General features: G+C 40.2%; 1 protein-coding gene across 1 annotated transcript in view; it reads left to right on the forward strand.

The window, feature by feature from the left end:
• SLC4A3 (solute carrier family 4 member 3) overlaps positions 1 to 25,676 on the forward strand; it is a 153,917-nt gene that overhangs the window by 65,817 nt on the left and 62,424 nt on the right. The window contains exons 9-11 of the mRNA XM_053689813.1: positions 13,866 to 14,093; positions 22,363 to 22,511; positions 22,619 to 22,813. Of these exons, the coding sequence (XP_053545788.1) occupies positions 13,866 to 14,093; positions 22,363 to 22,511; positions 22,619 to 22,813 (572 nt within the window). The remainder of the gene's footprint in view (positions 1 to 13,865; positions 14,094 to 22,362; positions 22,512 to 22,618; positions 22,814 to 25,676) is intronic.

A 25,676-nucleotide genomic window follows, 5' to 3' on the forward strand; every position in this document is an offset into this window, starting at 1 on the left:
CCGCAAATCCTGCTCTACTGCTGGGGCTGGCTTCTTCTTTGTGAAGAAAAAGGGTGGCGAGTTAAGACCATGCATCGATTATAGGGGTCTTAATCATCTTACCATTAAGAATGCTTAACCTATTCCACTCATTACGGAACTCTTTGACCACCTCAAGGGAGCTGCGGTCTTTACTAAACTTGATTTGAGAGGAGCGTACAATCTCGTTAGGATAAAGGAGGGCCACGAATGGAAAACAGCATTTAACACCAGGAGCGGGCATTATGAGTATCTTGTAATACCCTTTGGCCTGCTTTTGCCCTGCTGTTTTCCAGGAATTTATTAATGATGTCCTATGAGATATGTTGCAACAGTGTGTTGTGGTGTACTTGGATGACATCCTCATACACTCAGCCTCACTTGAAGTAACATGGGTTCTTCAGAGACTACGTGAGAATGGCCTGTTTTGTAAACTCGAGAAATGTGAATTCCATTAGACTCAAGTAACTTTCCTAGGTTATGTTATCTCTGTTGCAGGGTTCTCCATGGATCCTGACAAGTTATCTGCAGTTCTGCAGTGGCCTCGCCCAGTTGGTCTTCGGTCTATTCAACATTTTTTGGGGTTCGACAATTTATTAAAAACTTTTCTTCCTTGGTCAAACCTATCACAGACGTGACCCGTAAAAAGAATGATCCACTAGATTGGTCACCTACTGCCATTAAGGCCTTTGATAGTCTTAAAGGACCAGTCAACACAGTAGATTTGGATAATCAACAATTGCAAGATAACAAGACAATGCCGCACTTAGTCTGAACTTCAAATTAGTAGTAGATTTCTTTCTGACAATTTTAAAACTTATGTCTTTTTCCACTCCCCCTGTACCATGTGACAGCCATCAGCCAATCACAAATGCATACACGTACCATGTATCAGCCAATCACAAATGCATACACATGTATTCTTGCACATTCTCAGTAGTTGGTGACTCAAAAAGTTTAAATATAAAAAGACTGTGCACATTTAGTTAATGGAAGTAAATTGGAAAGCTGTTTAAAATGACATGCTCTATCTGAATAATGAAAGTTTAATTTTGATTGAGTGTCCCTTTAAGACTGCCTTTGCTGCCGCTCCAGTTCTGGCTCATCCTAACCCTGTCCTGCCTTTCATTCTTGAGGTCGATGCGTCTGAGACTGGAGTAGGTGCCCTCTTGTCTCAACGTCCTACACCTGACGGTTCCTTGCATCCGTGTGGTTTCTTCTCTAAGAAATTGTCTCCAGCGGAGTGCAATTATGAAATTGGTGACAGGGAATTACTGGCCATAATTTTGGGAGTCAAGGAATGGAGGCATCTTCTCGAGGGTACTAGTGTGCCAGTGCTCATTCTTATTGACCACAAGAATTTAACTTATCTATCTGAAGCAAAATGTTTGTCGCCCCGACAGGCCAGATGGGCGCTATTTTTGTCTCGGTTTAATTATGTGGTCTCCTACCTGCCTGGTAGTAAGAATGTTAGGGCTGATGCCCTCTCTCGACAATTTTCGCCTCTGTCCAAGGAGGAGTCTGTACATACTCCAGTTATACCTCCTGACCATATTTTGGCTACCATACGTACTAATTTGACTTCTCCCTTGGGGGAGGAGATCCTGTCTGCACAATCCAATGAGAAACCTAGTGGTAAGTGTTTGGTTCCTGAGAATCTTCAAACTAAACTTTTGCACACTTACCACTATCCTAAAGTCGCAGGTCACCCAGGCAAGAACCAAATGATTTGGTCTGTCACTCGACAATTCTGGTGGCCAGGTGTCAGGGTGCCAGGAATCAGACTGAGACGAGAAGTGCAAAAATAATCACACCTTTATTAATAGCAAAAAATAATAAAAAGTCCACAAGTCAAATAACAAGCCAGGAATCAAAACCAGAGCTGGTAGTCAGACGAGCCGAGTCAGGAGCCAAAGCGAAAAGTCAGATGAGCCGGAATCAGGGACAAGGAAAACAGCAGAGTCAGGAACAAGTCAAGGATCAGGAACCAGGAAGGACATCAGGCAGCCAGGTAATACACAGGAACTCTCACAAACAGGTCTGAGACAACGCAAAGGCAAAGCATACTGAACAGAGGCCCTTTAAATAATAAGTGATGATATCACAATTCTGAGACTGCATCCTGTCTCACATGGATGATGCACATAAAAGGAAGTGCAGGAATTGAGCAGCATCCCCCACAATGCACCATAGTCAGGAAGAGAGGTGAGTAAAATGGCTGCCAGCAGCACATGGCAAACACTACAGGGAAAAAACCCTGACAGTACCCTCCCCTCAATGACCCCTCCCCGCCTGGAGGACAAAAGGCTTATTGGGGAAACGGGCATGGAAGGCACGGAGGAGGGCGGGAGCATGAACATCAGAGGAGTGAACCCAAGAACGCTCCTCCGGACCATAGCCCCTCCAGTGAACCAAATACTGTACACGTCCCCTGGACATACGAGAGTCAATAATGCTGCTGACCTCATATTCCTCATGGTTGTCAACAAAGATAGGACAGGGACGAGGCAACACAATGGTAACTGATTACAAACCAATGGTTTCAAGAGGGAGACATGAAAAACATTGGAGATGCGCATAGCAGGAGGAAGGTCAAGAGCGTAGGCCACAGGATTAACCCGTCGGAGTATTCGAAAAGGACCAACATAACGGGGAGCCAATTTATTGGAAGGCACACGAAGAAAACTCTCTCACCAACCTGGTAGGAAGGTGCGGGCAGACGCCTACGATCAGCCTGGAACTTTTGGTGCTGCATAGAACAATGAAGGCAATCCTGAATCTGCACCCACGTGGAACGGAGTTGCCGGAGATGCTCCTCCAAATCCGGAATTCCCTGAGACATGAATGAATCGGGCAACAAGGATAGTTGAAACTCCATAATTCGCCATATCTTGGAGGAAGCATTAATAGCACTATTACGAGCAAACTATGCCCAAGGTAACAGTTCAGACCAATTATTGTGGTGATCTGAGACATAGCAACGGAGGAACTGTTCCAGAGCTTGATTAGACCGTTCCGCAGCCCCATTGGATTGAGGGTGATATGCCGAGGAGAAGGAAAGCTGGATCCCCATTTGAGCACAAAAAGAACGCCAAAATCTGGAGACGAACTGGCTACCCCGGTCCGACACTATCTCCTTGGGTAACCCATGTAAATGGAAGACCTCCCGGGCAAAAATTGAAGCAAGCTCCTGAGCGGTAGGCAGCCTCATCAAGGGAGTGCAATGTGACATTTTAGAAAAACGGTCAACCACCATAAGGATAACAGTATTGCCATTGGAAACAGGGAGCTCGACAATGAAGTCCATGGAAAAATGTGTCCAAGGACGCTCACCATTAGCAATAAGTTGAAGAAGACCCACAGGAAGACGTCGAGGAGTCTTATTCTGTGCACAAACTGAGCAGGAGGCAACATACGCAGCAACATCAGAACGAAGACCTGGCCACCAGAATTGTCGAGTGACAGACCAAATAATTTGGTTCTTGCCTGGGTGACCTGCGGCTTTAGGATAGTGGTAAGTGTGCAAAAGTTTAGTTCGAAGATTCTCAGGAACAAAACACTTACCACTAGGTTTCTCAGGAGGTGCATTGGTTTGTGCACCCAGGATCTCCTCCCCCAAGGGATAAGTCAAATTGGTATGTATGGTAGCAAAAATATGGTCAGGAGGTATAACAGGAGTAGGTACACTACTCTCCGCTGGAGACAATTTCTTAGAGAAGAAACCACACCGATGCAAGGAATCATGAGGCGTAGGACGTTGAGACAAGAGGGCACCTACTCCAGTCTCAGACGCATCGACCTCAAGAACGAAAGGCAGGACAGGGTTAGGATGAGCCACAACTGGAGCGGCAGCAAAGGCAGTCTTAAGACTATCAAAGGCCTTAATGGCAGTAGGTGACCAATGGAGTGGATCATTCTTTTTACGGGTCATGTCTGTTATAGGTTTGACCAAGGAAGAAAAGTTTTTAATAAACTTTCTATAGTAATTGGCGAAGCCAAAAAAACGTTTAATAGACCGAAGACCAATTGGGCGAGGCCACTGCAGAACTGCAGATAACTTGTCAGGATCCATGGAGAACCCTGCAACGGAGATAACATAACCTAGGAAGGTAACTTGAGTCTGATGGAACTCACATTTCTCGAGTTTACAAAACAGGCCTTTCTCACGTAGTCTCTGAAGAACCCATGTAACATCAGAACGATGAGCCTCAAGTGTGGGTGAGTGTATGAGGATGTCGTCTAAGTACACCACAACACACTGTTGCAACATATCTCGTAGGACATCATTAATAAATTCCTGAAAAACAGCAGGAACATTACATAGGCCAAAGGGCATTACAAGATACTCATAATGCCCACTCCTGGTGTTAAATGCTGTTTTCCATTTGTGGCCCTCCTTGATCCTAATGAGATTGTACGCTCCTCTCAAATCAAGTTTAGTAAAGACCGTAGCTCCCTTGAGGTGGTCAAAGAGTTCAGTAATAAGCGGAATAGGGTAAGCATTCTTAATGGTAAGACGATTAAGACCCCTATAATCGATACTTGTTCTTAACTCGCCACCCTCTTTCTTCACAAAGAAGAAGCCAGCCCCTGCAGGAGAGCAGGATTTGCGGATGATCCCCCGCGACAGAGCATCGGCAACATACTCCTCCATAGCACAATTCTCCATAACAGACAGAGGGTACACCCGGCCCCGAGGAGGAATGGCTCCGGGTTGCAGGTCTATGGCACAATCGTAAGACCGGTGAGGAGGCAACGTACCGGTACGCACCTTGTCAAACACGTCTAGGAAATCTCGGTACTCCTCTGGCAATTGAGAAACCAAAGGAGTGCACAAGACTTTAACTGGTTTCCGAAGACAAGTGGAAATACATTGCGGGGACCCCAACAACATTTTGAACCTGCGCCAGTTGAGACTGGGATTGTGCTTTTGGAGCCAGGGATAACCCAGAACAACTAGAAAATGCAGAGAGTTTATCACCTGGAACTGGAGGGTTTCAAAATGGAAAGCCCCAACAGCCATGGACAACGGAGCAGTTTTGTGAGTAACGAATGCAGGCTGAAGGAGCCTGCCATCAATGGCCTCAATAGCAAGCAGAACAGACCGAGGCAAAACAGGAATGGAGTGCTTTGATACAAAAGCACTGTCAATGAAATAGCCTGCAGCACCGGAGTCAACAAGACCCTGAGTGACTATGGAGGAGTCCACCAAGGAAAGGACAACCGTGACCAAAGGTTTCTCCTTAAGCGGTTCTGGGGACGAGGATAAACCACCCAAGGTCTGCCCCTGACAGGACCTTAGGTGTGAGTGTTTCCCGGCCGTGTAGGACAAGACTTCAAAAGGTGGCCCTGTAACCCGCAATAGAGGCAGAGCCCCTCCCTCCTCCTAAAGGCCCTCTCCTTAGCAGAGAGATGCGTGAATCCCAGCTTCATCGGCTCAGCAGTACCTGGTGACCCGGGTCCAAGAGGCATGGGAGGAGAGGAAGGCATGGGTGGGAACGAACACGTAGGCGACAATGGAACAGGAGGCTTCCGCAAGCGCTCCTTGAAAGAGGGCCTCTCTCTGAGTCTGATGTCAATTTGGATAAAAAAAGACACCAATGCCTTGAGATCCTCTGGTAAATCTCTGGCAGCAACTTCATCTTTAATTGCATCAGAGAGCCCATGAAAGAAGGCGGCAACAAGGGCTTCATTGTTCCAACCTACCTCTGCGGCAAGCGTACGGAACTCAATGGCATACTGAGCAACAGATCTTGTACCTTGCTGAATGGACATGAGTAGTTTAGCAGCAGAGGAGGAGCGAGCTGGAACATCAAATACCCTTCGAAAGGAGGCCACAAATTCAGGGTAATTTGAAATCACAGGTTTATTAGTCTCCCACAAGGGATTAGCCCAGGCAAGAGCTGTGTCAGAGAGTAACGAGATGAGAAATCCCACCTTAGCTCTGTCAGAGGGAAACGCCTGAGCTAACATCTCAAATAAAGGCCCACCTGGTTCAAAAATCCTCTGCACTGATTAGGATTGCCTTCATATCGCTGAGGTAGAGGTGCAGAACCGGACATGCTCCTGGTAGGCATAGGTGCAGCAGCGGAAACAGGAGCAGCCATAACTTGCGGGACACTTTGGTCCAAATGTGCAGTGCGAATCAGCAGGGTTTGCAGGGCTAGTGCAAATTGATCCAAGCGGTGATCCTTGTACATCCATCCTGGAAATGATGGCAGGTAAAGGTGGATTATTAGCACCATCAGGATTCATGGCCTTTGCGTAATGTCAGGGTGCCAGGAATCAGACTGAGACGAGAAGTGCAAAAATAATCACACCTGTAATAATAGCAAAAAATAATAAAAAGTCCACAAGTCAAATAACAAGCCAGGAATCAAAACCAGAGCTGGTAGTCAGACGAGCCGAGTCAGGAGCCAAAGCGAAAAGTCAGACGAGCCGGAATCAGGGACAAGGAAAACAGCAGGGTCAGGAACAAGCCAGGGATCAGGAACCAGGAAGGACGTCAGGCAGCCAGGTAATACACAGGAACTCTCACAAACAGGTCTGAGACAACACAAAGGCAAAGCATACTGAACACAGGCCCTTTAAATAATAAGTGATGACATCACAATTCTGAGACTGCATCCTGACTCACATGGATGATGCACACCAGTCTGGTCATAAAAGGAAGTGCAGGAATTGAGCAGCATCCCCCACAATACACCATAGTCAGGAAGAGAGGTGAGTAAAATGGCTGCCAGCAGCACATGGCAAACACAACAGGGAAAAAACTCTGACAGTACCCTCCCCTCAACAACCACTCCCCTGCCGGAGGACATAAGGCTTATTGGGGAAATGGGCATGGAAGGCACGAAGGAGGGCGGAGCATGAACATCAGAGGAGTGAACCCAAGAACGCTCCTTCGGACCGTAGCCCCTCCAGTGAACCAAATACTGTACACGTCCCCTGGACATACGAGAGTCAATAATGCTGCTGACCTCATACTCCTCATGGTTGTCAACAAAGATAGGACGGGGACGAGGCAACACAGTGGTAAACCGATTACAAACCAATGGTTTCAAGAGGGAGACATGAAAAACATTGGAGATGCGCATTGCAGGAGGAAGGTCAAGAGTGTAGGCCACAGGATTGAACCATCGGAGTATTCGAAAAGGAACAACATAACGGCGGAGCCAGTTTATTGTAAGGCACACGAAGATTCAAGTTGTGGGAGGACAGCCAAACTCTCTCACCAACCTGGTAGGAAGGTGCGGGCAGACGCCTACGATCAGCCTGGAACTTTTGGTGCTGCATAGAAAGATAAAGGCAATCCTAAATCTGCACCCATGTGGAACAGAGTTGCCGGAGATGCTCCTCCAAAGCCGGAATACCCTGAGACTTGAATGAATCGGGCAACAAGGATGATGTACACCAGTCTGGCCATAAAAGGAAGTGCAGGAAATGAGCAGCATCACACAGTATGCATCAGAGTCAGCAAGAGAGGTGAGTAAAATGGCTGCCAGCAGCACATAGCAAACAAAACAGGGAAAAAACCCTGACACCATCATTCTACTGTTTTCAGAAAAAGAAATGAGGCTTTTAATGAAAAGAATACAGTCCCTACAGTCAAACATGGTGGAGGTTCACTGATGTTTTGGGGTTGCTTTGCTGCTTCAGGGACTGGATGTATTGACTGTGTGCATGGCATTATGAAATGTAAAGACTACCAAAGAATTATGTTGTGCAATGTAGGGCCCAGTGTCAGAAAGTTGGCTCTCTGTCAGAAGTTATGGGTCTTACAGCAGGACAATGACCCAAAGCACATGTGAAAAACACCCAGAAATGGTTTAAGACAAAGCGCTGGAGAGTTCTGAAATGGCCAGCAATGAGTCCAGGAGGGGTAGTTATCAACGCGTCTACTTTACCTGCCTTCACCGGTTCAATACGCCCGCCTAAGCTCGCCTACCATCGCCGCCGCGGACCTGAATACGTTCGCCTAAGTTATCAATAAAGCTGTCAAAAAGCCGCGCACCAAGTACGGGGTGATGAGCAGCGGATTGTGATAGTTATCACTCATCCGATCTCGCTGCTCTTCGGCTTTTTTACAGCTTTATTGCTAGCCTGTCACTAAGCACCCACACTACCCCCTATACCGGCGCCCCTGGAGCCCCCCGCAACTAAATAAAGTTATTAACCCCTAAACCGCCGCTCCCGGACACCGCCGCCACCTACATTATACTTAGTTACCCCTATCCTGCCCCCCCTATACCGTCGCCCTCTATAATAAAGTTATTAACCCCTATCCGGCTGATCCCGCACCTCGCCGCAACTAAATAAATAGTTTAACCCCTAAACCGCCGCTCCCGGACCCCGCCGCAACCTATATTAAACTTATTAACCCCTAATCTGCCCCCCCTACACCGTCGCCACCTATAATACATTTATTAACCCCTATCCTGCCACCCACTACACCGCCGCCACTGTAATAAATTTATTAACCCCTAAACCTAAGTCTAACACTAACCCTAGCACCCCCCTAACTTAAATATTAATTAAATAAATCTAAATAATATTTCTCTTATTAACTAAGTTAATCCTATTTAAAACTAAATACTTACCTTTAAAATAAACCCTAATATAGCTACAATATAAATAATAATTATATTGTAGCTATCTTAGGATTTATTTTTATTTTACAGGTAACTTTCAATTTATTTTAACTAGGTACAATAGCTATTAAATAGTTATTAACTATTTAATAGCTACCTAGCTAAAATAAAGAGAAATTTACCTGTAAAATAAAAACTAACCTAAGTTACAATTACACCTAACACTACACTATACTTAAATAAATTAATCCTATTTAAAACTAAATACTTACCTGTAAAAGGAACCCTAAGATAGCTACAATGTAATTAATAATTACATTGTAGCTATTTTAGGATTTATATTTATTTTACAGGTAACTTTGTATTTATTTTAGCTAGTTAGAATAGTTATTAAATAGTTATTAACTATTTCATAACTACCTAGCTAAAAGAAATACAAAATTACCTGTAAAATAAATCCTAACCTAAGTTACAATTAAACCTAACACTACACTATCATTAAATTAATTAAATAAATTAACTACAAATAACTACAATTAAATACAATTAAATAAACTAACTAAACTACAAAAAAATAAAAAAAGCTAAGTTACAAAAAATTAAAAAAATAAGTTACAAACATTTAAAAAATATTACAACCATTTTAAGCTAATTACACCTAATCTAAGCCCCCTAATAAAATAACAAAGCCCCCCAAAATAAAAAAATGCCCTACCCTATTCTACATTAAAAAAGTTCAAAGCTCTTTTACCTTACCAGCCCTTAAAAGGGCCTTTTGCGGGGCATGCCCCAAAGAAAACTGCTCTTTTGCCTGTAAAAGAAAAATACAACCCCCCAACATTAAAACCCACCACCCACATACCCCTAATCTAACCCAAACCCCCCTTAAATAAACCTAACACTACCCCCCTGAAGATCATCCTACCTTGAGTTGTCTTCAGCCAGCCGACCCACCGATGGAACCGAAGAGGAGATCCGGAGCGGCAGAAGTGATCCTCCAAGGGGCGCTGAAGAAGTCTTCCATCCGATGAAGTCATCATCCAGGCGGCGCTGAAGAAGTCTTCCATCTGGGCGATGTCATCTTCCAAGCAGCGCTGAAGAAGTCTTCCATCCGGGCGATGTCATCTTCCAAGCGGGGTCTTCAATCTTCTTTCTTCAGGATCCATCTTCATCCCGCCGACGCGGAACATCCTTCTTCCCTGACGGACTAACGACGAATGAAGGCTCCTTTAAGGGACGTCATCCAAGATGGCGTCCCTTCAATTCCGATTGGCTGATAGGATTCTATCAGCCAATCGGAATTAAGGTAGGAAAAATCTGATTGGCTGATTGGATCAGCCAATCGGATTGAGCTCGCATTCTATTGGCTGATCGGAACAGCCAATAGAATGCGAGCTCAATCTGATTGGCTGATTGGATCAGCCAATCGGATTGAACTTCAATCTGATTGGCTGATTCAATCAGTCAATCAAATTTTTCTTAACTTAATTCCGATTGGCTGATAGAATCCTATCAGCCAATCGGAATTGAAGGGACGCCATCTTGGATGACGTCCCTTAAAGGAGCCTTCATTCGTCGTTAGTCCGTCGGGGAAGAAGGATGTTCCGCGTCGGCGGGATGAAGATGGATCCTGAAGAAAGAAGATTGAAGACCCCGCTTGGAAGATGACATCGCCCGGATGGAAGACTTCTTCAGCGCCGCCTGGATGATGACTTCATCGGATGGAAGACTTCTTCAGTGCCCCTTGGAGGATCACTTCTGCTGCTCCGGATCTCCTCTTCAGTTCCATCGGTGGGTCGGCTGGCTGAAGACAACTAAAGGTAGGATGATCTTCAGGGGGTAGTGTTAGGTTTTTTTAAGGGGGGTTTGGGTTAGATTAGGGGTATGTGGGTGGTGGGTTTTAATGTTGGGGGGGTTGTATTTTTCTTTTACAGGCAAAAGAGCAGTTTTCTTTGGGGCATGCCCCGCAAAAGGCCCTTTTAAGGGCTGGTAAGGTAAAAGAGCTTTGAACTTTTTTAATTTAGAATAGGATAGGGCATTTTTTTTATTTTGGGGGGCTTTGTTATTTTATTAGGGGGCTTAGATTAGGTGTAATTATCTTAAAATTGTTGCAATATTTTTTAAATGTTTGTAACTTATTTTTTGTAACTTAGTTCTTTTTTATTTTTTGTAACTTAGCTTTATTTATTTTTTGTACTTTAGTTAGTTTATGTAATTGTATTTAATTGTAGTTATTTGTAGTTAATTTATTTAATTAATTTAATGATAGTGTAGTGTTAGGTTTAATTGTAACTTAGGTTAGGATTTATTTTACAGGTAATTTTGTATTTCTTTTAGCTAGGTAGTTATTAAATAGTTAATAACTATTTAATAACTATTCTAACTAGCTAAAATAAATACAAAGTTACCTGTAAAATAAATATAAATCCTAAAATAGCTACAATGTAATTATTAATTACATTGCAGCTATCTTAGGGTTTATTTTATAGGTAAGTATTTAGTTTGAAATAGAAATAATTTATTAAAGTATAGTGTAGTGTTAGGTGTAATTGTAACTTAGATTAGGAATTATTTTACAGGTAAATTTCTCTTTATTTTAGTTAGGTAGCTATTAAATAGTTAATAACTATTTAATAGCTATTGTACCTAGTTAAAATAAATTGAAATTTGCCTGTAAAATAAATATAAATCCTAAGATAGCTACAATATAATTATTATTTATATTGTAGCTATATTAGGGTTTATTTTAAAGTTAAGTATTTAGTTTTAAATAGGATTAATTTAGTTATTAATAGAAATATTATTTAGATTTATTTAATTAATATTTAAGTTGGGGGGTGTTAGGGTTAGGGTTAGACTTAGGTTTAGGGGTTAATAATTTTATTACAGTGGCGGCGGTGTAGGGGGGCAGGATAGGGGTTAATAAATGTATTATAGGAGTAGGGGGGGGGCAGATTAGGAGTTCATAAATTTAATATAGGTTGCGCCGGGGTCCGGGAGCAGCGGTTTAGGGTTAAACTATTTATTTAGTTGCGGCGAGGTCCGGGATCGGCAGGATAGGGGTTAATAACTTTATTATAGAGGGCGGCGGTATAGGGGGGGCAGGATAGGGGTTAATAACTTTATTATAGAGGGCGGCGGTATAGTGGGGGCAGGATAGGGGTTAATAACTTTATTATAGAGGGTGGCGGTATAGGGGGGGCAGGATAGGGGTTAATAGGTATCATGTAGGTGGCGGCGGGGTCTGGGAGCGGCGGTTTAGGGGTTAATACATATATTATAGTTGCAGCGGTTTAGGGGTTAACATATTTAGTATAGCTTGCGGTGGGCTCCGGGAGCGGCGGTTTAGGGGGTAATAAATTTATTTAGTTGCGGCGGTGTAGGGGGAGCAGATTAGGGGTGTTTAGACTCGGGGTACATGTTAGGGTGTTAGGTGCAGACATTTCCCATAGGAATCAATGGGATGTTGGGCAGCAGCGAACATGAACTTTCGCTATGATCAGACTCCCATTGATTCCTATGAGATCCGCCGCCTCCAGGGCGGCGGATTGAAAACCAGGTACGCTGGGCCGGAAAAGTGCCGAGCGTACCTGCTAGTTTTTTGATAACTAGCAAAAGTAGTCAGATTGTGCCGCACTTGTGTGCGGAACATCTGGAGTGACGTAAGAATCGATCTGTGTCGGACTGAGTCCGGCGGATCGAAGCTTACGTCACAAAATTCTACTTTTGCCGGTCTCTAGCCTTTGATAACTAAGGCGAATCAGCCTCGCCACAAATACGCTGCGGAATTCCAGCGTATTTGAGGTTGACGGCTTGATAACTACCCCCCTGTATATCAATCCCATAGAGCACATGTGGAGAGATCTCAAAACAGCAGTTGGGAAAAGGAACCCTTTCCAGTCTGAATGACCTGGAGCAGTTGGCGATAGATGAGAGGTCCAAAATTCCAGTAGAGAGGTGTAAGAAACTCATTGATGGTTACAGGAAGCAATTGATTTCAGTTATTTTTTTCCAAGGGGTGTGCTACCAAATATTAAATTGAGGGTACCAATCATTTTGTTCAGTCCATTTCTGGAGTTTTGCATGGAATGTGTCAGATTTGGCTTTTTTCTCTCCACTTTTTGTGTCATACCTATACAAACAAAAGAAATAAGCATCAGAATGCCTAAACATTTGTTATTGCAATCATTTTCTGGGCGAAGTGTTGCATTATCTGTCAGAAATGCAGGGGTGTGTGTGTGGATATATAAATATATATATATATATATATATATATATATATATATATATATATATATAAACATATACTGTATATATATATATATATATATATATATATATAATATATATATATATATATATATATATATATATATACATAAACATATTTAGATATATATATATATATATATTTATATGTATATATACAACAACATTTTAAATTAGGGGGAGGTAAAAAGTGAGTTTAAAATCCTCCACTACGCATAAAATAGAGAAAATAACTCATTGTGAAGCTCATTAACAAATCTAGACAAGCCAGAAGGCTTGTTTTTCCCACAGAAAACCTCTGGAATACATTATTTACAATGCAGCAAAGGATTCTGGGTAAGATATGCAAATTAGGTTCACAATGTATATATATATATATATATATATATATATTCATTGCTCAAAATTTCTCCTCGTCCACTAGCCATTGGTGAGTTGAAATTGTACTGTAGCAAGTGGTGAATGTTATATTAACATATATACACTGCCAAATAGACAGGATATGCATATATTTTTAAGAATTGTATTAAAATAACATCATTTGTTATGGTTTAAAATAACAAATATTAAAAATGTCTAAACAATAAAGTGTCACAATGGCTAAACATATTCAAAGAGGGGTTGGGTAGTGGGTGTGGTCTGGGCAGGTGATTGGTGGGATCAGTGACGAGTAACGTTTTGGCTTGGCTAGTAGTTTAGATCTTGAAATTGTGAGCCCCCTATATATACAGTACATTGTAACCCTTTATAATGAAATAACTTGCCGTATACCATATCCATTTTAATCCTTTTAAAACCCTTCTCTGGTTAATGCACTTTACCATGGACTTGTTATATCAAAGTGGTGCGCTAATGGTAGCATGAACCACTCATACTGGTTATCATTAGCTTGCCACTTGTAATCTAGCCCTTAATGTTTGTCACTTTAACTACTAACTTTTCTCTTTTTTTTTTGCTTTGTTAATGCCCATTATTCTTCCATGGCAGAGCCATGTCTATTGAAGCTCGATGATGATGATGATGATGGAGATAGTGAATTGGATCCTCTTGAACGATCTGGGGTTCTTTTTGGTGGTTTGGTTAGGGACATTCGACGACGGTATGTAAAATACTGGAGTGACATCAAGGATGGTCTGAACAGCCAGTGTCTTGCTGCTGCGCTTTTCATATACTTTGCAGCTCTGTCTCCAGCCATCACCTTTGGAGGTCTACTAGGTAAGCTGAGTGAAATAACCTGAGCATTTATAAACTTTGATTAGATTTTATGTTGAAATATAATTATGCACACATGTTCTCTAAACCAGGGCGTTGTTTGTATAAATAAATACATTTTAAAGCACAAACACCCATTTAGGGCTAGATTACAAGTGGAGCGCTAATTAGCGCTTTTGCTAGAGTGGTAACTGCGCCAGCAGTAAACATTTTTGCGCTTGTTGGGTTGCTCTGGTATTACGAGTTCAAAGCTAACCCGACGAGCAAAAAAAGCCGAACGAACTTACACTATCACACATGTGATAACCCCCATAGAAGTCAATGAAAAAAAAGTTGAAAAAACACCCTACTCGCGCGCTAACCAGAATTGCCATAAGACCCCTACTCTAATAACCACTAAACCTCCACATAACCCACCGCAAAGTCCATACTACACTATTAATCCCTAAACCATCTTCCCCCCAACGCAAAATAACGCTAAAAGGCAGGGTTAGTCTATTTTGGGTTTGGGGTGTTAGGTTAGGAAGTTTAAATGTTAGTGGGTTATTTTGCAATGGGGGGCTGACGGTTTAGGGATTAATAGTGTAAGGGGGACTTTGATATGTGTGGGGCTGGCGGTTTAGGGTTAAAAGTGTAGAAGCTTACTTTGCGGTGGGGGTGGCGGTTTAGTGGTTAACAGTGTAGAAGCTTACTTTGTAGTGGGGAATTTGGAGGTTTAGGGGTTAATAGTTTAAAGAAGTAGTTTGCGATGTAGGGGGTGGCGGTTTAGGGGTTCAAAGTGTAGTTTAGTGCAACTGTTTCCACCGGACAAACTCTTTACGTGACTTGAAAGTTTGAGCGGTAAATGCGATTGCGTTTGCATAGTCGCATTTACTTTTAACTTGTAATATGCACGCATATTATCGCTCAACGCTACCCATAGAAAATATGGAGACCGGTAATGCAGTAATTTTAACAGTAATATGCATTTGAACATAAGAAAACCCCAATCTCGCGATCGCGTTTATGCTCCTCGTTCTAACGATAGTGCTCCACTTGTAATCTGGCCTTTAATCTGCTGTGATTACCAGATCTATTCTAGAAGTTCTTTCTAAAATCAATACTAACATTCATACTATCATACTACTAAAAAATTGGACATCCAAAAAATGTGCTGTTTTATGACCTTGACAGATCTTCAAGCTTCCATATTCTGCTGCCATTTCCCCAACTTGTCACGCTATAGTAATTTATGATGACCTGCAAAAATATAATGTAAAAGGAAGTTTTAGTTACAGGAACAAATCCCCAAATTAAGAATTCCAAAATCCAAATTTATTCTGAAATCCAAACTTTTTTAATAATCTCACCTAGATTACGAGTTTTGCGCTAAACAGGGTGCGAAACTAACGCCAAAAAAATTGCGTTATTGCAATCTCCATAGCGCTGCCATTACGAGTTACTGAAAACTTCCTTGCGCTGTGCGTTATAGTGCGTTAAGCTCCATACCGCACAAAAGCCAAGGGCTGAGTTTAAGTGCTCATGCGCGCTTTACGCTATAGACATCAATGGGGAGAGAGTGTTAGAAAAAAACTAACACCTGCGATCGTGGAATGGAGATCGCCGTAACGCAACCCCATTGATGTCTATGGGGAAAAGAAAGTTAAGTTAAGACGCCATCGACAGGAAATAAATATATTAACCCAATTCCGCTGCTCCCTGACACTAATAAAAGTTATTAACCCCTAAACCGCCGGCCCCCCACATCGCCAACACTATAATAAAGTACTAACCCTTAAACCTACAGCCCCACATCGTAACTACTAAACTAAACCTATTAACCCCTAAACCGCCAACCCCCCACATCGCAAAACACTAAATTAAACTATTAACTCATAAACCTAACACCCTGCTAACTTTAAATTAAAATTACAATATAACTATCTTAAAATAAATAAAAACTTACCTGTGAAATAAAAAAGTTTAAACTATAAATTAACCTAACATAACTATTCTAATAAAATTTAAAAAACTACCAATTAAAAAATCAAAATTACAAATTTAAAAAACCTAACACTTCAAAAAAAAATTAAAAATCTAAAATTACCAAAAATAATAAACACTAAATTACGAAAAATAAAAAAACTCTAAGATTACAAAAATAATAAACAAAATTATCAAAAATAAAAACAATTACACCTAAGCTAATAACCCAATAAAAATAAAAAAATTCCCCCTAAAATAAAAACACCCCCTAACCTACAATATACTACCAATAGCCCTTAAAAGGGCCTTTTGTAGGGCATTGTCCTAACTTAAACAGCTTTTTTAACTGGAAAAAAATACAAAGTTGCCCCAACAGTAAAACCCAACACCCAACCAAACCCCCAAAATAAAAAACCTAACTCTGAAAAAAAAATTAAGCTACCCATTGCCCCTAAAGGGACATTTGTATGGGCATTCAGCTCTTTTTCACTGCCCTTAAAAGGGCTTTCAGCTCTTTTACACTTTGCCCAAAGCCCTAATCTGAAAAAAAAAAAAAGATAGATTTTTTTATTTATTTTAAGGGGTTGGTTGGGTGGACCTTGAATTTTTTTTTACAGGTAAAAGAGCTGTTTAACTTAGGGCAATGCCCTACAAAAGGCCCTTTTAAGGGCTATTAGTAGTTTATTGTAGGTTAGGGATGTTTTTATTTTGGGGGGCTTATTTTTATAGGGCTATTAGATTAGGTGTAATTGTTTTTATTTTTGATCATTACGTTTATTATTTTTGTAATATTAGTGTTTTTTATTTTTCACAATTTTAGTGTTGTAACCAGATTTTTTTAATTATTTTCGTAGGATTATTTAAAAAAAAAAAAATTAATTTAGGTTTTCCATTTTTTTCATAGTGTTAGGTTTTTTAATTGGTATTTTTTTTATTTTATTAGAATAGTAATATTAGGTTAATTTATAGTTTAATGTCAGGTTTATTTTTATTTCACAGGAAAGTTTTTATTTATTTAAATATAGTTATATTGTAATTTTAATTAAAAGTTAGGGTGTGTTAGATTTAGGGGTTAATAGTTTAATTTAGTGTGCGATGTGGAAGGGTGGTGGTTTAGGGGTTAATAGGTTTAGTTTAGTAGTTACGATGTGGGGTGCTGGTGTTTTAGGGGTTAATAGGTTTATTTAGTGTGAGTGATGTGGGGGGCTGGAGGTTTAGGGGTTAATAGGTTTATTTAGTGTCAGCGATGCCGGGGAGCAGTGGATTAGGCGTTAATATATTTAAATAGTGTTGTTGATTTGGGAGGGTGGCAGTTTTTTATGGGTTAATAACTTTATTTAATAGTCGCGATGTGGGTGGGTGGCAGATTAGGGGTTAATAGGTTTAATTTAGTGTTTGCGATGCAGGAGGGTGGCGGTATAGGGGTTAATAGGTACTTTATTGGTGTTAGTGTACTTTGTAACAGTTTAGTTATGAGTTTTGTGAAACATTTTTGTGGCGGTATGGCTTGTATCGGTATAGACTGTAACGCAAGCATTTTAGCCGTACTGCACAACCTGTAATACAGGCGCTATGAGTTACAGAGGCCTACTTATCAAGCCGTCAACCCGCAAATACGCTGGAATTCTGCAGCGTAATTGTGGAGAGCTTAATTCCCCTTAGTTATCAAAGCCTACAGACCGGCAAAGTTGAAATCTGGACGTAACATACGATCCACCGGTCTCAGTCCGACACAGATCGATGCTTACGTCATTACAGATGTTCCGAATGCAAATTCGGCACTATCTGACTACTTTTGCTAGTTAACAAATACCTACCCGGTAGTACGCTCGCCACTATTCCTGTGTACCTGCTTTTCAATCCGCCGCCCTGGAGGCGGTGGATGCCATAGGAATCAATGGGAGTCTGAAAGCAGCGAAAGCTTATGTTTGCTGCTGCCCGATATCCCATTGATTCCTATGGGAGAATAAAAGTTATGTTTACACCTAACACCCTAGTCTAAACACCCCTAATCTGCCGGCCCCTACACCACCGCCACCTACATTATACTTATTAACCCCTAATCTGCCGCCCGCCACCGCTGCCACCTACATTATACTTATTAACCCCTAATCTACTGTCCTGACACCTACATAAAGTTATTAACCCCTATTCCGCCACTCCCAGAGCCCACCGGCACCTACATAAAGTTATTGGCACCTAGCCCACTGCAACTAAATAAATGTATTAACCCCTAAACCCCTGGCCTCCCACATCACTAGCACTTACTAAACCTATTAACCCCTAAATCGCCAGCCCCCACATCGCCATAAACTAAATTAATCTATTAAGCCCTAAACCTAACAACCCGCTAACTTTATATTAAAAATTAACTCATCCATATCTTATAATAAATTTAAACTTACCTTTAGATTTAAATTAAACTATATTAAACTAATAATTAATCTACCCTAACTGTTATACTAAAATTAAATTAAACTATATTAAACTAATAATTAACCTACCCTATTATACTAAAATTACATTAAACTATATTAAACTATTAATTAACCTACCCTATCTATTATACTAAAATTACATTAAACTAATAATTAATCTACCCTAACTGTTATACTAAAATTACATTAAACTACAAATTAAATTAACTATATTATATATTTAAACACCTAACCCTACTCAAATGATTTAAATCTACAATAAAAAATTACAAAGTTACAAAAACTAACAGCTAAGTTACAAAAAATAGCAAACACTAAGTTACAAAAAAAATAAACACTAAGTTACACAAAATAAAAAAGAAATTATAGCTTAAAAGGGCCTTTTTGCGAGGCATTGCCCCAAAGAAATCAGCTCTTTTACCTGTAAATAAAAAATACAAATACCCCCCAACAGTAAAACCCACCACCCACACAACCATACCCCCAAATAAAAACCTAACTAAAAAAAACCTAAGCTCCCCATTGCCCTTAAAAGGGCATTTGGATGGGCATTGCCCTTAAAAGGGCATTTAGCTCTATTGCTGCCCAAACCCTAATCTAAAACTAAAACCCACCCAATAAACCCTTAAAAAACTAACACTAACCCCTGAAGATCCACTTACAGTTTTGAAGATCCGACATCCATCCTCAAAGAAGCCGGGAGAAGTCTTCATCCAATCGGCCGAAGTCTTCATCCAAGCCCGCAGAAGTCTTCACCCAGACGGCATCTTCTATCTTCATCCATCCGGCGTGGAGCGGCTCCATCTTCAAGACATCCGACACGGAGCATCCTCTTCGTTCAACGTCTTCTTGAACAATGAATGTTCCTTTAAATGATGTCATCCAAGATGGCGTCCCTTAGATTCCGATTGGCTGATAGAATTCTATCAGCCAATCGGAATTAAGGTTGAAAAAAATCCTATTGGCTGTTGCAATCAGCCAGTAGGATTGAGCTTTCATCCTATTGGCTGATCCAATCAGCCAATAGAATGCAAGCTGAATCCTATTGGCTGATTGCAACAGCCAATATGATTTTTTCAACCTTAATTCCGATTGGCTGATAGAATTATAAAGGGACGGAATCTAAGGGATGCCATCTTGGATGACGTCATTTAAAGGAACATTCATTGTACAAGAAGACGTTGAACGAAGAGGATGCTCAACGTCGGATGTCTTGAAGATGGAGCCGCTCCGCGTTGGATGGATGAAGATAGAAGATGCCGTCTGGGTGAAGACTTCTGCGGGCTTGGATGAAGTCTTCGGCCGCTTGGATGAAGACTTCTGCCGGCTTCGATGAGGACTTTTCCCGGCTTCTTTGAGGATGGATGTCGGATCTTTAAAATTGTAAGTGGATCTTCAGGGGTTAGTGTTAGTTTTTTTTTAAAGGGTTTATTGGGTGGGTTTTAGTTTTAGATTAGGGTTTGGGCAGTAATAGAGCTAAATGCCCTTTTAAGGGATATGCCCATCCAAATGCCCTTTTCAGGGCAATGGGGAGCTTAGGTTTTTTAGTTAGGTTTTTATTTGGGGGGTTGGCTGTGTGGTTGGTGGGTTTTACTGTTGGGGGGGTATTTGTAATTTTTATTTACAGGTTAAAGAGCTTTTTCTCTGGGGCAATGCCCTGCAAAAGGCCCTTTTAAGGGCTATTTTTAGTTTATTGTAGGTTAGGGTTTTTTTATTTGGGGGGGGGGTTATTTTCATAGATCTCTTAGATTAGGTGTAATTAGTTTAAATATTTGATAATTTCTTTTTTTTGTGTGCAATTTAGTGTTTATTTTTTTGTAACTTAGTGTTTGTTATTTTTTGTAAGTTTGTTAGTTTTTTTAACTTTGTAATTTTTTATTGTAGATTTAAATTATTTGAGTATTTAAATTATTTGAGTAGGATAAGGTTTTTAAATATATAATATAGTTAATTTAATTTGTAGTTTAATGTAATGTTAGTATAACAGTTAGGGTAGATTAATTATTAGTTTAATTTAGTTTAATGTAATTTTAGTATAACAGTTAGGGTAGGTTAATTATTAGTTTATATAGTTTAATGTAATTTTAGTATAATATTTAGGGTAGGTTAATTATTAGTTTAATATAGTTTAATGTAATTTTAGTATAATATTTAGGGTAGGTTAATTAATAGTTTAATATAGTTTAATGTAATTTTAGTATAATAGTTAAGGTAGATTAATTAGTAGTTTAATATAGTTTAATTTAAATCTAAAGGTAAGTTTAAATTTATTATATGATAGGGATGAGTTCATATTTAATATAAAGTTAGCGGATTATTAGGTTTAGGGGTTAATAGTTTAATTTAGTTTATGCCGATGTGGGAGGCCAGAGGTTTAGGGGTTAATACCTTTAGTTAGTTGCGGTGGGCTCCAGGAGCGGCGGGATAGGGGTTAAACATTTTAGTATAGTGGCGGTGTTTAGTGACAGTATACAAATAAAGCTGTGAAAAAGCCAAAGAGCAGCGAGAACGATGACTGTTAGTTAACAACAGTCCGCTGCTCATCGCCCCATACTTGGTGCGCGGCTTTTTGACAGCTTTTTATGCAAATATGGAGATCGTATTCAGGTCCGCGGCCGCGATGTTAGGCTATGTCAGGCGAGTGTATTGGTGCCGTTGAATGCAAGTAAGTTGACGGCTTGATAAGTAGGCCTCACAGGCTAAAATGCTTGTGGTATAGCTATACCGCCGGGACTTGTTCCTGGCCATTCCAGCATAATGGCCAATTTTTTAGCGTTAATAGCTGTACCGCAAAACTCGTAATCTAGTCGTATATGTTTTCAAAAATAAAATTATCAAGAATTGATATTTCCCTGCCTATATTCACAATCTTCTCTGCCTTTGTGTTTTTTTTTTTAAAATTCAAATGATGGTACTATGTATACAAAAGTATTAAAAATGATATAAAACTACCTTTAGGTTTCATGTATTAGCTGTATAATGACATGTAGATATTACCTACGTCACATAAGATTTTGTTGCTTACACTTAATTCCATCTCTTCTCCAAACTGTCCCATTTTAAAGATGCAAATAGTCAGAAATCCAAAACTTTTCCAGTCCCAAGCAGTTTTGATAAAGTGTTTTATACCTGTACTAACCTCTATTAAATACTAGAGGCCATCACAGAAAGTGCACTTAAAGTGACATTCTGGTCAAAATTTAAATGCACACAGATGAATTACATCTTTGAATAGAAACATATTAGCAATATACATATATTGGCAAAAAGCTTCAAGTAAAAGTTATCACTGTTTTAGTGTGAACATTTCTCTCTACATGTGCATGTGAAGCATAGCTAGATATTCTGAGTGCACAAGCATTTTAAACACTGCAGCTGTTCAGAGCACCAGCGGGGCTTTTATCATGTCAGCAATTAACAAATTGAGCCATTTCCAGATGGTACAAGTACCTTAGGCTCTTTGAGCAAGTGCTGTGTTTAAAATGCTGGTGCACGGTTCATACTTAAATACACTCATGAAACAGCTATAACTTTTATTAGAAGGATTTTTGCTAATACATGTATGTTACAAAAATGCATCTTTTTCAAAACTGAAAGCAATTTTCCAATTTTCGCTGGAATGTTTCTTTAATTTACCCTATAAGTAACTCAATTTCCCTAAAAAGATAATGCCCTGTGCTGCAAAAAAATATTTTTTTTACATTTTTATTGTCATGCTCTAGCTAATTAAATCTTGCTATTTTTGCATTATAATGTATGCGTAATTATAATGAGTTTGTGTTACTTTAATTATGTTGTTAGGCAATTACTGTATATATGCTAAAAGAAAACATTCAGTATGATTTACCTGTCTGTGTGTATTTCTGCAGGAGAGAAGACCCAAGGGCTGATGGGAGTATCAGAGCTTATTGTATCTACCTCAATTTTAGGTGTCATCTTCTCCTTTCTTGCTGCTCAGCCATTGTTAATAGTTGGATTTTCAGGTCCCCTGTTGGTTTTTGAAGAGGCTTTCTTTAAGGTTTGAAGCCCATTATTTTAAATGTTTAATTCTTTTCACTTTCCAAATGTTCTACTTTGATTTTTCCTGGTAAACTCTGTTTTACAGCCTAAGTCTCATTGTCTCAGTTTTGCCAGGTTCAAGATATTGAGTATCTGACAGGCCGAGTGTGGATTGGTTTCTGGCTGATCCTTTTTGTTCTGGTGATGGTGGCTGCAGAGGGGAGCTTCCTTGTCCGTTACATCTCCCCTTTCACCCAGGAGATCTTTGCCTTTCTCATTTCTCTGATTTTCATACATGAGACTTTTTACAAACTCTATAAGGTGAGACCCTGCATGTTTGCACCTTGTGCCTGAGACTTCTATACTAATATGTCCATTCATTACCTAGTAATTGTCACCCTCATCGATTTCTTCTGAAAAAAAACAATGTAGTATATAACGGCCCAGATTCCAACAATACATTTATCCTGAGATGGTAATTAGAATAACTTTCCGTAGTCTTGCAATAAATTAATATACTGGTCAGGTGTGACATCTTTTTTGTTGCAATTGTTTTTTAATGGCCAACTCCCACACCACTTGCCTTATTTGGAAGAACCAATATGGACTTGTTACTGAAGTAGATAAGGCAAGCCACTGTCATTTTATTACATGTATTGTCCTACACTGTCTTATCACCTCTGCTAAGGTCAATTAGTGACAAATATGTAGCATAGTTAGACTTGTGAAGTCTGCAGTATGCACTTCCTATTCTCAGAATTGGAAAATTTCCAATTATCCTGGTTAAATTGCAGGGAAGAGGATAACTTACATAAAGTTTGCAATTATTTTTACTTAACATAATTTTCTGTTACAAGCTAAAAGTGTTCATGACCCTTTAAGGATGTAATTGAAGCCCTGCTGACATGTTAAGAAGAAAATTCATATCATATCAATTTCCTACTTGTAATGCTGCTAAAATCCTCTATCGGCATTACAATACCACAGTCCTACAACACTTAATATTAATTAAATGTACTAGTATAAAACACTGTGGGGTTAAAGAGACAGTTAACACATTGTAATTAAAAGACATTTATGTTGTGTTGCTATAGAATGACATAAAAGCCAAGTCTAAATGTTTTTATAATAAATTAACATCCTTTTTACTGCACTTGTTTTTCAGTAGCTAAACCATTTGGCTTATTTAGAGGAGCTAATCCGGTCTTTAGTTTGCAGACAACAAGGCTAGAAGCAGTTATAATATTTATAAAGCCTTGAGAAATCAACAGGACACCCACCTTTAGTATGTACAGTATCAACTCTTCCCTATATATCCACTCTCTATAGCAAAGTCCTCATAAAACCCCAACAAAAAGACTCCCTTATGGGAACCATTAAAGGGCCATGATACCCAAATGTTGAAACACTTGAAAGTGATGCAGCATAGCTGTAAAAAGCTGACTAGAAAATATCACCTGAACATCTCTATGTAAAAAAGAAATATATTTTACCTCAAAAGTTCCTCAGTAGCCACATCCCATTGTAAAGGACTTCTAAGCAGCAAATCATTATGTCTGTCCCGGGACAGGCAAAGGAGCGAGCTTATTTCCCTATTCAGTTTAAGGAAGTTTACTATGAAATTTCATGAGAGTTAAGTCAAATCTCATGAGATCACAGTAAAAGAGTAATTTTTTTTACCTGCAGCTGGGCAGCACCAGAATTATAACTTTTTACACAGAACTTTTGATTGTGAGGTAAAATATCTTCCTTTTTTACATAGAGATGCTCAGGTGATATTTTCCTGTCAGCTTTTTACAGTTATCAGACATCCCAACTCTCCCGGAAGGTCCGAGAGTCTCCCGCATTGAAAAAGCTGCTCCCTGACACCTGCAAATGAAACACAATCTCCCGGAAATAGCGGTGCCAGAGAAAATCAAATTTGTGCCTGCACTTTTCATTTCTACCTCTAGGTGTCACTGTTCTGTTATAGCTCAATGTAAATAGTTACTGCGTTCCTCTCTAGACTTTTTCGCCTCTACCTGATCTCTACTCTACTCTAGTGCGATGCAAAACATAGCAGCAGACCTGATATATGTACAGACTCCCATACCTCTATATTGTGCAGACTCCCATACTCTATAGTGTGATAACATTTTCAACTATTTCATAATCAGAGCACTGAGGAGTTCTGAATTGGGGTTGGGGGGGCTGGGGGGTACAATAGTGAGGTGGTACAATGAGGTACTACACAGAGGTGGTACAGTGAGTTACTTTAGTGAGGTGGTACAGTAAGGTACTATAGTGAGGTGGTACAGTGAGGTTCTATAGTGAGGTGGTACAGTGAGGTTCTATACAGAGGTGGTACACTGAGGTACTATATAGAGGTTGGCATGCAGTGAGGTAGTATAGTGAGGGGTGCAGGGGGGCACCTTCCTGAAATGAGTTTTTGCAGGTTGGGATGTGTCAAGGTTTTTTTCCTGCTTTGTTTGCCATGTGCTGCTGGCACCCATTTTGCTTACCTTTTCTTGCTGAATCTGGTGCAGAGTGTGTGATGCTGCTCATTTCCTGCACGCCCTCTTATGGCCAGACTGTTGTACATCATCCGTGTGAGACAGGTTGCAGTCTCAGAATTGTGATGTCATCACTTATTATTTAAAGGGGCTCTGTTCAGTATGCTTTGCCCTTGCATTGTCTCAGACCTGTTTGTGAGTTCCTGTGTATTACTTGGCTGTCTGACGTCCCTCCTGGTTCCTGACTCGGCTCGTCTGATTACTTGCTTTGGCTCCTGACTCGGCTCGTATGACTACCAAGTCTGGGTTTGACTCCTGGCTTGTTATTTGACTTGTGAACTTTTTATTATTTTTTGTTATTAATAAAGGTGTGATTATTTTTGCACTTCTCATCTCAGTCTGATTCCTGGCACCCTGATATTGCGCAAGGGCCATGAATCCTGATGGTGCTAATAATCCACCTTTACCTACCATAATTTCCAGGATGGATGAACAGGATCACCGCTTGGATCAATTTGCACTAGCCCTGCAAACCCTGCTGATTCGCACTGCACATTTGGACCACAGTGTCCCACAAGTTTTGGCTGCTTCTGTTTCCGCTGCTGCACCTACTCCTACCAGGAGCCTGTTCGATTCTGCACCTCTACCTCAGCGATATAAAAGCGATCGTATTCAGTGCAGCAGGTTTTTGA

Source organism: Bombina bombina, chromosome 1 (assembly GCF_027579735.1).
Source record: "Bombina bombina isolate aBomBom1 chromosome 1, aBomBom1.pri, whole genome shotgun sequence".
NCBI lineage: Eukaryota > Metazoa > Chordata > Amphibia > Anura > Bombinatoridae > Bombina > Bombina bombina.